At 51.9% G+C, this 11,257-nt stretch overlaps 1 protein-coding gene across 2 annotated transcripts in view; it reads left to right on the top strand.

The window, feature by feature from the left end:
* The first annotated feature begins 3,728 nt into the window (after nt 1-3,728).
* LOC121168013 (tyrosine-protein kinase BAZ1B) overlaps nt 3,729-11,257 on the top strand; it is a 49,680-nt gene continuing 42,151 nt past the window's right edge. For both annotated transcript variants that reach the window (XM_040997771.1, XM_040997770.1), the window contains exon 1: nt 3,729-4,185. In XM_040997771.1, coding sequence (XP_040853705.1) covers nt 4,079-4,185 — 107 coding nt within the window. In that variant the 5' untranslated portion in view covers nt 3,729-4,078. The remainder of the gene's footprint in view (nt 4,186-11,257) is intronic.

Below are 11,257 nucleotides of genomic sequence, written 5' to 3'. Positions count from 1 at the left end.
GGTTCACTTCCCAAGTAGCTGCAACAGCTAGAGTTGAGCTAATCCAGACCCAGGAGCCAGGAACATCTTCTGGGTCTCTCCCACATAGGTGCAGGGTCCCAAGGTGTTGAACCATCCTGGATTGCTTTCCAGGCTACAAAGCAAGGAGCTGGAAGGGAAGTGGAATAGCTGGGATACGGACCTGTGCCTATATTGGATCGGGGGAGTGCAAGGCAAGCACTTTAGCCACTAGGCTACAGTGTTGGGTCCAGGATGCAACTTTGCATTGTTATTTATTTGAAAGGCAGAGACAGGGGCAAAGATAAAGTGACCATCTGCTTGTTCACTTCTCCAAATGCACACATAGGATGGTGGGGGCTAAACCAGGCTGAAATCAGGAGCCAGGAACTCCATCCAGGTCCCCACTGTGGGAGGGACATGGATAACAGCTGTCCCCACTGCCTTCACTCACAGGAAGTTAGAATTAAGAACTGCTTATCTTTCCTCACTGAAGTCTCCACAAAGCCCAATGCCTATCCAAGCACAAGATTTTGACATCTTGGCCCTGGCTCTCCTTCACTCTGTAAATCTGCCTTTCTAATAAATATAAATAAATCTTAAAAAAGGGGGGGGGGAGGAGGACGGCATATTTGGACTCTGTGCTTGCGTGGGAGACCTGGAAAAAGCTCCAGGCTCCTGGCTTCGGATTGGCTCAGCTCTGGCTGTCGCGGCTGCTTGGGGAGTGAACCACTGCATAGATCTTCCTCTCTGTGTCACCTACTTTTGGATATCTGCCTTTCCAATAAAAATAAATAAATCTTTTTTAGAAAAGCTACATTCTGTGTTAATTAGCCTCACTGCTAGTGGGGTGTTTTATTCATTTGAACCATGGAAGTGGAGGCCATTTGCCCAGTAAATCATATTCTAGTTTGTTTTTTTCCCCTATTGTAAGACAGAAACTTATTTTTCACAGCTTGATGGGGCTAGTGCTATGGCTTAATTGGCTAATCGTCTACCTGTAGGTGCCAGCATCTCATGCGGCCACTGGCTTGTGTCCCGGTTGCTCCACTTACCATCCAGCTCCCTGCTTGTGACCTGAGAAAGCAATGGAGGATGGTTTAAATCCTTGGGACCCTGAACCCACATGGAAGACCTGGAAGAGTCCTGGCTTTGGATCAGCTCAGCTCTGGAGCCATGTAGGGAGGGAATCGGTGCATGGAATATTTCCATTTCTCTCTCTCTGCTAATCTTTCAAATAAAAATAATAGTTTGAAAAAATATGTAGTATTAAAAAACACATCGCTTCTCGGCCTTTTGGCTAAGACCAAGTGTAAAAAACACATGGATTTCATTTTTTTTGCACCGAAATAAATTTTTTAAAGATTTATTTACTTTTGTCAGAAAGTCAGATATACAGAGAGGAGAGACAGAAAAGAAGATCTTCCGTCCAATGGTTCACTCCCCAAGTGGCAGCAGTGATCAGAACTAAGCCAACCCGAAGCCAGGAGCTTCTTCCGGGTCTCCCACACAGGTGCAGGGTGCCAAGGCTTTGGGCTGTCCTCGACTGCTTTCCCAGGCCACAAGCAGGGAGCTGGATGGGAAGCGGGGCTGCTGGGATTAGAACCAGCACCCATATGGAATCCTGGGTGTGAAAGGTGAGGACTTTAGCCACTAGGCTACTGTGCTGGGCCCCCAAAATAATAATAATTGATTTAAAAAGTAATGTTCATTTACTTGAAAGGCAGAGTGCTGGCTCACTCCCCAGATGTCAACAGGCAACGCTGAGCCAGACTGAGGCCAGGAGCCAGGAACATCATGGGTCTTCCATGAGCCTTGCAGAGGCCTAAGCACTTGAGCCATCACCTGGTGCTTCCCCGCATGTGTAAGTGTGGAGCTGGATGGGAAGCAGAACAGCTGGCGCCTGAGCTGCCACTCTGCAGTGGGATGTTGGCATCTCAGGGTGTGGCATTAACACTGTGCTCCCCTTTCCTTCTCCCCCCAGGCTTATCTTTGAAAAAAAAATACAAAAGCTTCCCACTGCTAGAACTCAGCCTGGCCGAAAACTCCATCAGGGTCTCCCATGTGAGTGGCAGGGCCCCAAGCATCTGGGCCATCTGCTGGCTGCCTTCCCTGAGCATTAGCAGGGAGCAAGATGAGAAGTGGAACAGCTGGGACTCGAACTGGTGTCATGATGGGATGGCCTGTGTCCCAAGTTCCTTATGGTGTCCTGAAGGTAACCACCTGCATCTAGAAAGTTCCTTCCTCATTTTTCCATTTGGGCAACTCTTCCACGGTGACCTCCAATGCCACTTCCCATGAGAGAAGGCTTGTTTCCATTTCTCTCGAAATACTTTCCTTCCTGCAAGGTCTTACCCAGAGGCTTCCTAGAGATGGTATCCATCTTGGAACTTATCGGCCTTTAGGGTGGGAGTGGCCTTTCCCTGAAGGGAGAGGAAGAGGAGACAGGCAGCTGCAGGCTTTATTCAGCGACACCTTACATTGTAGCCCAGGGACCTGAGAAAGGCTATGGGCCATGGACACGTGGGGTCTCAGTTTTGCAGTGTGGTGTTTTCCGATTCACTAGAGAGAGCGCCCATCTGCTACTTCTTTCTCCTAATGCTCCTTCTTCCATCCTTCCCGCTGCCAGGGGAGTTGGGAGATAGGAACTCCACCCCAGGGCCTTTGGGTGTCGCAAACCCCAGCTTCCTCTCAGACCTGGAGGATGTCGCAGGCACCTCTCCGCACCCGTCCAGGCGCGGATGGCGCTGCTTCCCGACGGCGCACTTTGTAAAGCTCTCCTCATTAACAGCTGAGATGATGTTTAAATTTTTCTTCAGGGCACTGTGTTGTGTCTTACTTTCCCGTTACAGGTCCGTGAGCTGCACCCAGCACGCAGGAACGCCTAGAGGAGGGCGCTTAACAGGATGACCAGATTCACCCTCAATCTCATGCAACCCCCTTAACGTATTTTTCTTTTTCCTTCAAGCAGGTTTTCTGTGCCTGATGCTTTCCAGGAAGCCCTTGGAACGCGCATCCCGAGCAAGTTAACTTTTGGGAAGGGGGTGCGATGGGAAAGGTGGGGCGGGCGGGTAGGAAGCAAGGCTGAAAGGGTTCAAGTTCTCCTTCGGCAGCACGTCCTGGGGTCACTTCTCACCAGCTCCCTCCTGGAAGCCCAGCCCCACTCGCCCGCACCCTTTCATCCCCGTCCCCCCCATCCCGCACGCCGGGCGTGGCCGAGCGCAGCGCCTTTAAGAAGGGGCGGAGCGCCCAGTGGAAAGACAAAGCCCCTGGCCGCGCGCTGCCCCTCCCCCTCCCGCCCGGGCGCCCCACTCGGACAGCGGTGCCCGGATGTCGGTGTCGCCCGTTAGTGACAGATGGCGCAGTTGTGTGTGTGAGGCGCTGCCCCCGGGAGTTCTCGGCCTTTCGGTTCCCAGTCGTCGGCCCGACTTTGCGCTCGGCCCTCTCCCTCCCCGTTCCCCCCCGACGCCCGCCTGTCACCGGCGGCTTACATAACGTGACCTTTCACCTCTTCAGACTGCCCTCCAAGTGCGCCGCAACCCAACTCGACGCGGCCGAGGGGGCGGGCCCCCGGCGGAGAGCGGCAGCCGCGCCGGACCAATAGCAGGCGAGCGCCGCGCAGCTCTCCGCCTATTGGAGCATTCGGCAGCGGCGCCACAGGGGAGCAAGTTAGTGTGCGCGCCGGCTCGGCGGGAGGGGAGGAGGGGAATCTCCCGCCATTTTTCAATAATTTCCTTCCCGGTGCCGCTCAGAGGAAGGGAGTCGTGACTGCCGTCCGCCGCGGTGGTGGGGGAGGTGGAGCCGAAGGGTGCCTGGGAGACGCCGCCGCCGCCGCCGCGGTGTGCGTGAGGGGGAGTGCGGGGAGCTCGTGCGGCCCTTGGCGTGGCGCTCCATGGCTGTCGCGCGGACGCGCCGAGCCCTGAGGGAGCCTTGAGTTCGCGCCGCCCTCTCACCCCTCCCTTCCCCCCTTTCGCCGCCTCCCGGGGACCCAAGCGCTCGTTCCGGGCCGTGCTGGGCCGCTGCGGGCCGGCCGAGAGCCGCGCCATCCCCGTCGCCCGCCTTCCCCGCCGCCGCCGCCGCGATGGCGCCGCTCCTGGGCCGCAAGCCCTTTCCGCTGGTGAAGCCGCTGCCTGGAGAGGAGCCGCTCTTCACCATCCCGCATACTCAGGAGGCCTTCCGCACGCGAGAGTATCCTTCCACAGCCGCACGCCGGCCCAGATCGCTCGTGGGCTGGGGGGTCGGGCGGGGGGCCCGCGCCTGGGGAGGGTGGATGGCTTGGGGTGGGGGTGGAGGGACAGCTGTCAGCGCGTCCGGCCGCCCGCCGAAACGGGGGGCCCGCGCGCCCTCCTCCATCCTTTCCGCCACCCCCACCCCCAAAGCCGCGCACTTTATCGGCGGGGCCTTCGCGGTGGAGGAGCGTGCTTTGCCCCCCATCAGCTCCCCAAGTTGGCCCAGGTTGCCGGGGGAGGAGAGCAGGGATTCTTGGGCTTTTCTCTCTCTCGCTTTTTGATTTAAATTAAACCGGCAAGTTAAGTTTTGGAAATTGGTCTCCCCCCCCCATCCCCCGGCCTCCCGCGCGCGGCCTCGTGATCGCGCCTGCGAACCTCAAGTCCGGGTTTGGCGTTGTCTTGCGGGGCGCGCCTGGGATGGCTTTCTTGCTCCTGAGTGGACTTTAGGCCCCGGGGATGGATGAACTGACAGAGCTGGGAGACTTAGAAAGCCAGAGCTAGCCGAGAAAAGGAGGGAAGAAAAAAAAAAACCAAAAAACCGCCATGCGAGGACCGGGGGGACTTCCTTCCTGGCGCTTACACAGGTTGGAAATTTGAGGGGGGGAGATAAATATACATGTGTATATATTTTTCCAATAGTGAGACGCAGGTACAAGTTGCGGGTTCAGTTTTGGGGAACCTTGAGGCCGATGGCTTTTCTTAGGAAGCATCCTTTCCACTCGTTCTTTGAGATTTGGGGGGCAGGTGCAATCTGTTCGGTTACTTTTTTTTAATGGATTGCCAGATGATATTTTATTGATTTTTTTTTTTTTTTTTTTTGGTGATGCTTGTGTGTGAACGTGCATTTCTGAATCAGGCCTACAGCAAGCCTGGAGAGCCGAGGCTGGGTGTCAGGGGCAGCACAGTGAAAGGACTTGGTTTTTCGCTGTGCTGTGGGCTTGCTGGCCTTACTGTGGCCCATGAGCGATTTGCTTTCCTCTCCTGGGTGGCCAGAATGCACTTGTAGTTGATTTCAACCTTGTGGTCTAAAAGATGGATATTTAGATGTTGCTTTTTCTTGTTGGGTCCGGGGTTTTGGAAGGTTCTAGAGAAGCCTTTAGCGTCACTAAATACAGCCTCCTTCTAAAAGAATCTTTGCTTTTTTTTAAAATCCCAGAACAGAGCAAAAACACACGCGTCCTTTTCAGGTGACGCTGATTCAGTTAGCTATTGTTTTGAGTGGCTGATGGGCCACACATCAGCATGATTAGATGTGAATATGTTTCGGGTCTGGTTGTAGTGGGTGTGAGAAGGGAGACGGGGAGAGGGGACGGGCCCCGAGTCTGGAGTAGACACTAAGCAGGCCGGGAATGGCCCTGGGTCACAGACGCGTCACTGGCATCCCAGGCTGTTCTCTGTCGTTTAATGAAAAGATCACAGTTGGCACCTGAAGCCAGAGGCATTTGAAGTAATACATGTGCAGTAAGTAGTCTTCATTTTTCTTTTCCCATGCCAGCAGTTAAAACCTGTGCAGTCAGGTCATTCTTAAACAGTGTTAGGTACTGGTTTAGAAACTCGGGGGAGATGGGGGAACGGGGCGATTGCACCCTTGGGAATGTGTAAGGGGAAGCACTGGGAGGGTGGTTTCTAAACAATTGCGCTGTCTGGTTGGCATATTTCTTTTATTAGGCTATTAGTGGTTTCATAGAGGAAAACAGGCTGGTAATAGCTGCATGTAAAGTATTACTCTCGGTTCTCATTTATATTTGTAATTATGTCTTAAACAGAATTTGATACTTGAATTTTCTCTGCATACCCACCTTTTGGTTGCACGTGTGCTCTGTGGCAAAGTTGTCTGCTATTTTATTGAATTACATCTGTGAGCTGTTAACCATTCTTGAAGGTGTACTGTACATTTTCATTAAACTTTGGTGCAGTTGGTGAATAACACATTTGATGCCGGGGTTAGAGGGATGGTGATGTGGATTATTCTGGAGCTTTGATTTGTAGCATATTACTCTTGCTAGGCTAGTACCTAGCAAGACACTGGATCTACCTTGCAAAGCATTAACTTGATTAGTCTTTTTTTTAAGCTTGAGTTCTTTATTTGAAGGGGAGAGTGACATAGAAGGGCGAGAGGAAGGGATACCAATATCGCTATCCTCCATTCGCTGCTTCGCTCCCCAAATAGCTGCGACAGCTGGGCACTCCATATGGGTCTTCCACAGAGGTGGCAGGGGCCTAGGTACTTTGGCTGTCCTCCGTTGCTTTCCCAGGCACATATACAGGGAGCTGCATCTGAAGCAGTGCCTGGGACTCGAACCGGTGCTTCCTTAGGGGCTGCTAGCATCACAGGCAGCAGCTCAGCTTGATGTGCTACAGTGCTGGCCGGAGCCTGCCACAGTGAGGTGTACTGTCTGCGTGGGTTAGAGGCGGTGGCTGAAGTTGTAGGCAGTATGTGCTGAGAGTTCCGGGTGCCTCTGCTGTGCTAGTTCCTAAGGCTTAGAAGCTGTAAGTTTTGACCTTGGTAGCGGAATTCCAGGAGGAATGATCGTTGTGGTGATGTGCTCTGTAGCTCTCCTGGCCCCGGACAGGTGTACCTGGATGTGTCCAGCCAGCCACAGATTAAGTTGTGGCTGCCAGGCAGGATTTTATTGGCTGAGATTTACTGTTGACTTGAATAATTTAGTGTCAGTTCAACACATGACACCAGGTTAGATTTACCTTTAACCTAACAACAGGTTCTGGTCCAAAGAGAGAAAATAGGGTGTAAGGCAGCTGCAGGGTTGGCTCAGTTGTCTTCTCTCTTGTCCCTTTTGTAGCTGTCCTGCTCCGGGCCACCGTACCTTTCAGGTTACCAAGGAGTGTACTTAACGTACAGATCCTGTGGGGCTGAAGAGAACCAGTCAGCAGCCTGGTAGGGTAAGAAGGTCGCTCTTGAACTCCGAAAGAAGCGGGTGCATAATGAGGTGGTCCAGGGCTTGACAATATCTTATCACGAATAGGTTACACAACCTTTAGAGAATTGATTTGACATTTTGCCTGCAATTATATGTGCAGCAGTTGCTGGAATGAGAAAACCTCCCTGGCATTTGCTCAGGGTAGTCATTGAGAATGACGGACTTATTTTGGGTAACCTTAAATCTGAAATAGGATTTAGAAGTGGCTGATTTCAATACTTTTTGGACGGGCTGTTTTCCCTCTTTGATTTTTCTCACTTTCTCATAGCATGAACAGGATCAGCTAAGCTAAGTCAAGACATCCTATTGTGAAGAGTTATTTTAGGAGTTTGTCTTAGGCTCTTGGAATTATCTAATTTGACTAGTAAGCGTAATAATTTGAGTTAGTATTGTCAGGGAATATTCTGAAGTGTTTACACTACTATCCAATCAAAATGTAAACCATGCAGGATTTATAATTTTCTTGGCCCAGTGCGGTAGCATAATGGTTAAAGTCCTTGCCTTGCATGCTCTGGGATTCCATATGGGTGCTGATTTAATCCCAGTGGCCCCACTTCCCATCCAGCTTCCTGCTTGTGGCCTGGGAAAGCAGTTGAGGACGGCCCATGAGACTCTACACCGTGTGGGGGACCTGGGAGAGGCTCCAGGCTCCTGGCTTGGCATTAGCGTGGTTCCGACCTTTGCAACCCCTGGAGGAGTGAATCAGTGCACAGATCTTTCTCTCTGCCTCTCCTCTCTGTATATCTGCCTTTCCAATAAAAATAAATCTTTAAAAAAATTGTTTTAAATTTTCTAACAGCTACATTGATTGAGAAAAGGCAAGTCGTAGGCACACATTTATTGAGTGGTTAAGATGCTGCTGGATGTACCCGAATGTCTTAGCAAAGTGCCTGGATCTAAGTCCTGCCTCTGCCCCGAGTCCAGCTTCCTGCTGGAGGGGGGCACTCTGGAGGCCCACGGAGGTGGCCGTCTGCAAGGAGGACCTGGGTCAGTCCTCCCGGCTTCAGCCTGTTCGGCCTGTTGCAGCCCTGACAGCTGGTAGGCACCTGAGGTGGGCATGGAAGATCCCGCTCTCATGCTTGCTCTCTCTGTGTTTTTTTCTCATAAAATGTATTAAAAAGAAATTTTAAAAATTACTAGGTGAGGAAGAAACAGTGTATTTTTTTTTTCTTTTTAAAAGATTTATTTATTTTCATTGGAAAGGCGGGTATACAGAGAGAAGGAGAGAGAGGAAGATCTTCTGTCCGATGGTTCACTCCCCAAGCGGCCGCAATGGCTGGAGCTGAGCCAATCTGAAGCCAGGAGCCAGGAGCTCTTCCAGGTCTCCCACATGGGTGCAGGGTCCCAAGGCTTTTAAAGCTTCTTCCTGGAAGCAGCAAATGTCACATTTTGACCCTTGGTCAGAGCAAGCCACAAGGCACGTAGGCAGAGGTGGGAACTCGGTGGAGGAAGCAGGTGGTTGGGAATAGACTCCTCTTCAGGGCCTGTAAGATAGGGGAGGTTGTGAGATGGAGAACAGAGGACTATGTTCTCGGCCAACAAGGTGTAATGAGTGTGGCTTGGAAGGCTCAGAGTTGGCAAGAACGTCACAGAGCTGCAGCGAAGACGTGGGAATGGGGATGGCTTTGCCTGGTGGTGAGCGACACCAAGGAAGGAGCCATCAGGCAGGTCCCCATGGCTTAGGCCCACTGGGCTGGTGTGAGGGCTTTTAGCATGCAGATCTACCAGTGAAGTTCATGGCAGTAAGTGAAATGACTCAGCAGAATGGACTTCCAGAGGAGAGGGGCGACCCACCTTGGGGAGGAGGAGGGACTGTTTGAACAGTCATAATCAAGCAATACAGATCGGTACTTTTTTTTTTTTTTTTTAAAGATTTATTTTTATTATTTTTTCATTGGAAAGGCGGATATACAGAGAGGAGAGACAGAGAGGAAGATCTTCCGTCCGATGATTCACTCCCCAAGTGAGCGCAACGGGCCGATACTATGCCGATCCGAAGCCAGGAGCCTCTTCCGGGTCTCCCACGCGGGTGCAGGGTCCCAAAGCTTTGGGCCGTCCTCGACTGCTTTCCCAGGCCACAGGCAGGGAGCTGGAAGGGAAGCGGGGCTGCCGGGATTAGAACCGGCGCCCATATGGGATCCCGGGCGTGCTAGGCGAGGACTTAGCCACTTGCGCCACCGCGCCGGGCCCGATCGGTACTTTTTATAAGGCATATTTAAGATTGATTAATTTGAAAGGCAGGGTGACGGAGAGAGGGAGATGCAGCTGTTCGTTTGCTGGTGTACTCCCCAAGTGCCTGCAGTAGCTGGCCCCGGGCCAGGCTAACGTTGGGACCCTGGGTGACCAAGAGCCAAACACTTGGCTCCTCAGTCAACTGCGTCCCAGGGTGCAGTGGCAGGAGTCACCAGCGCTGCCCTCGGGGCTCCAATCGGGTGACAGTGCCTCCCCTTTAAATGTAGTTGTTGTTTAATAGTTTTTAAATTTTTTTCTTTTTAAAATAATTTTGCATGTCACAGGAAATTAAATTCAAGCAAATGTCTTGGTTGGTGACATTTTGGAAGACAGAGTTGAGAGAGAGAGAGAGAGAACTTGGTTCGCTTCCTAAATGGCTGCAACAGCTGGGACTGGCCCAGTCTGAAGCCAGGGCCAAGAACTTCATCTGGGTCTCCACGGGGTGTGGGGGTCCAAGCACTTGGACCATCTTCTGCTGCTTTCTCAGGCCGCTAGCAGGGAACTGGATGGGAAGTGGAGCAGCTGGGACACAAACTCGCTTCTATAGGGTGCTGACATCACATGCAGTTACTTAACGTTCTACTTAACTGTCACAGTTACAGAGGGAGGGAGAACTTTCATGGTTTGTTTCACTCCCCAAATACTTGCAGCAGCCCAGGACGCAGTCCATGAAGGTGATAGGAAGCCAAATAGGTGAGGCAGCAGCACTGTCCCCCAGAGGGTGCCCTGGCAGGGTACTGGAATCAAGGACGAAGCCCTCTCGAACAGAGAGAGTTAACCACTAAGCTGCCCGCCCATCCCTTCAGTGTCTTAAATATAGCTGAATGATGTTCCCCAGCATTTTGCAAATTGCAGGTCGAGCCACTTACTGATTCTTCCTCTGTTGCTGCTTTACCCTTTTCCTCCTTCTCTGGGGCAGAGGGAGAAAGCAGGTCTCTTGGAGACTGACAGTACCCCTCTGAAAGTCGCACCATACTTCCTTGTCTGAGGGTATAGGGTATGTGAGTTTCAATGACTGGGTTTACAGAACTTTCCATGGAAGTGTAGCTTGTGGATCCTACTGATGGTGATACCTGTTTAGTCACTTGCGTGTTGAGTCATCTCTGGTGAGGGGAAAGCAGGGTGGAGGCACTGTGGGGTGCTTGAGCTGCGGCCTGAAGCGTTGTGATTACCATTGGGGTTGCTCCTGTTGTTGCCTTTTTACTGATCATACCTCTGAAAGAGCAATAATCTCCATATTAAAAAATGAATACTTTAAAAAGTTTGTTTCTAGGCTGAGTTACATTACATGGAGGAGACACAGAGAGTCCCAGATGACAATAATGACTGCAGCTAAGCTGTCCAAAGCCAGGAGCTTCTTCCAGATCTCCTTTGTGGGCTGCAGGAGCCCAAGGACCTGGGCCATCCTCTGCTGCTTTCTCAGGCTATATGCAGGGAGCTGGATAGGCAGTGGAGCCACTAGGGCTAGAATCGGTGCCCGTATAGGATGCTGGCACCACAGGTGAGTGTTAGCCTGATAAACCCAGAGCCAGCCCCAACTGAATAGTCGTTGGGAGATAATATTACAGAGGGAGCTGTTTGTTGATTTTTTTGTTTGTTTTTAGGGTTCGTTCATTTGAAAGAGTTTCAGAGAAGGGGAGAGATTTTCAATCCACTGGCTGAATCCCCAGATGGCACAATGACCAGGCCCAATCTTAGGAGTCAGGAGCTTCACCTGTGTCTCTGACAGAGGTCACTGGGGGGCCAAGCACTGGGGCCATTTCCCACTACTTCTCCCAGGCCACTAGCAGGGAGTTGGATTGGACATGGAGCAGCTGGGACACAGGTGCTCATATGGGATGCTGGCGCTGCAGGCAGCAG

Source organism: Ochotona curzoniae, unplaced genomic scaffold (assembly GCF_017591425.1).
Source record: "Ochotona curzoniae isolate NIBS_2020 unplaced genomic scaffold, NIBS_Ocur_1.0 patch437, whole genome shotgun sequence".
Lineage (NCBI taxonomy): Eukaryota > Metazoa > Chordata > Mammalia > Lagomorpha > Ochotonidae > Ochotona > Ochotona curzoniae.
This window is presented reverse-complemented; position numbering and strand designations above follow the sequence as displayed.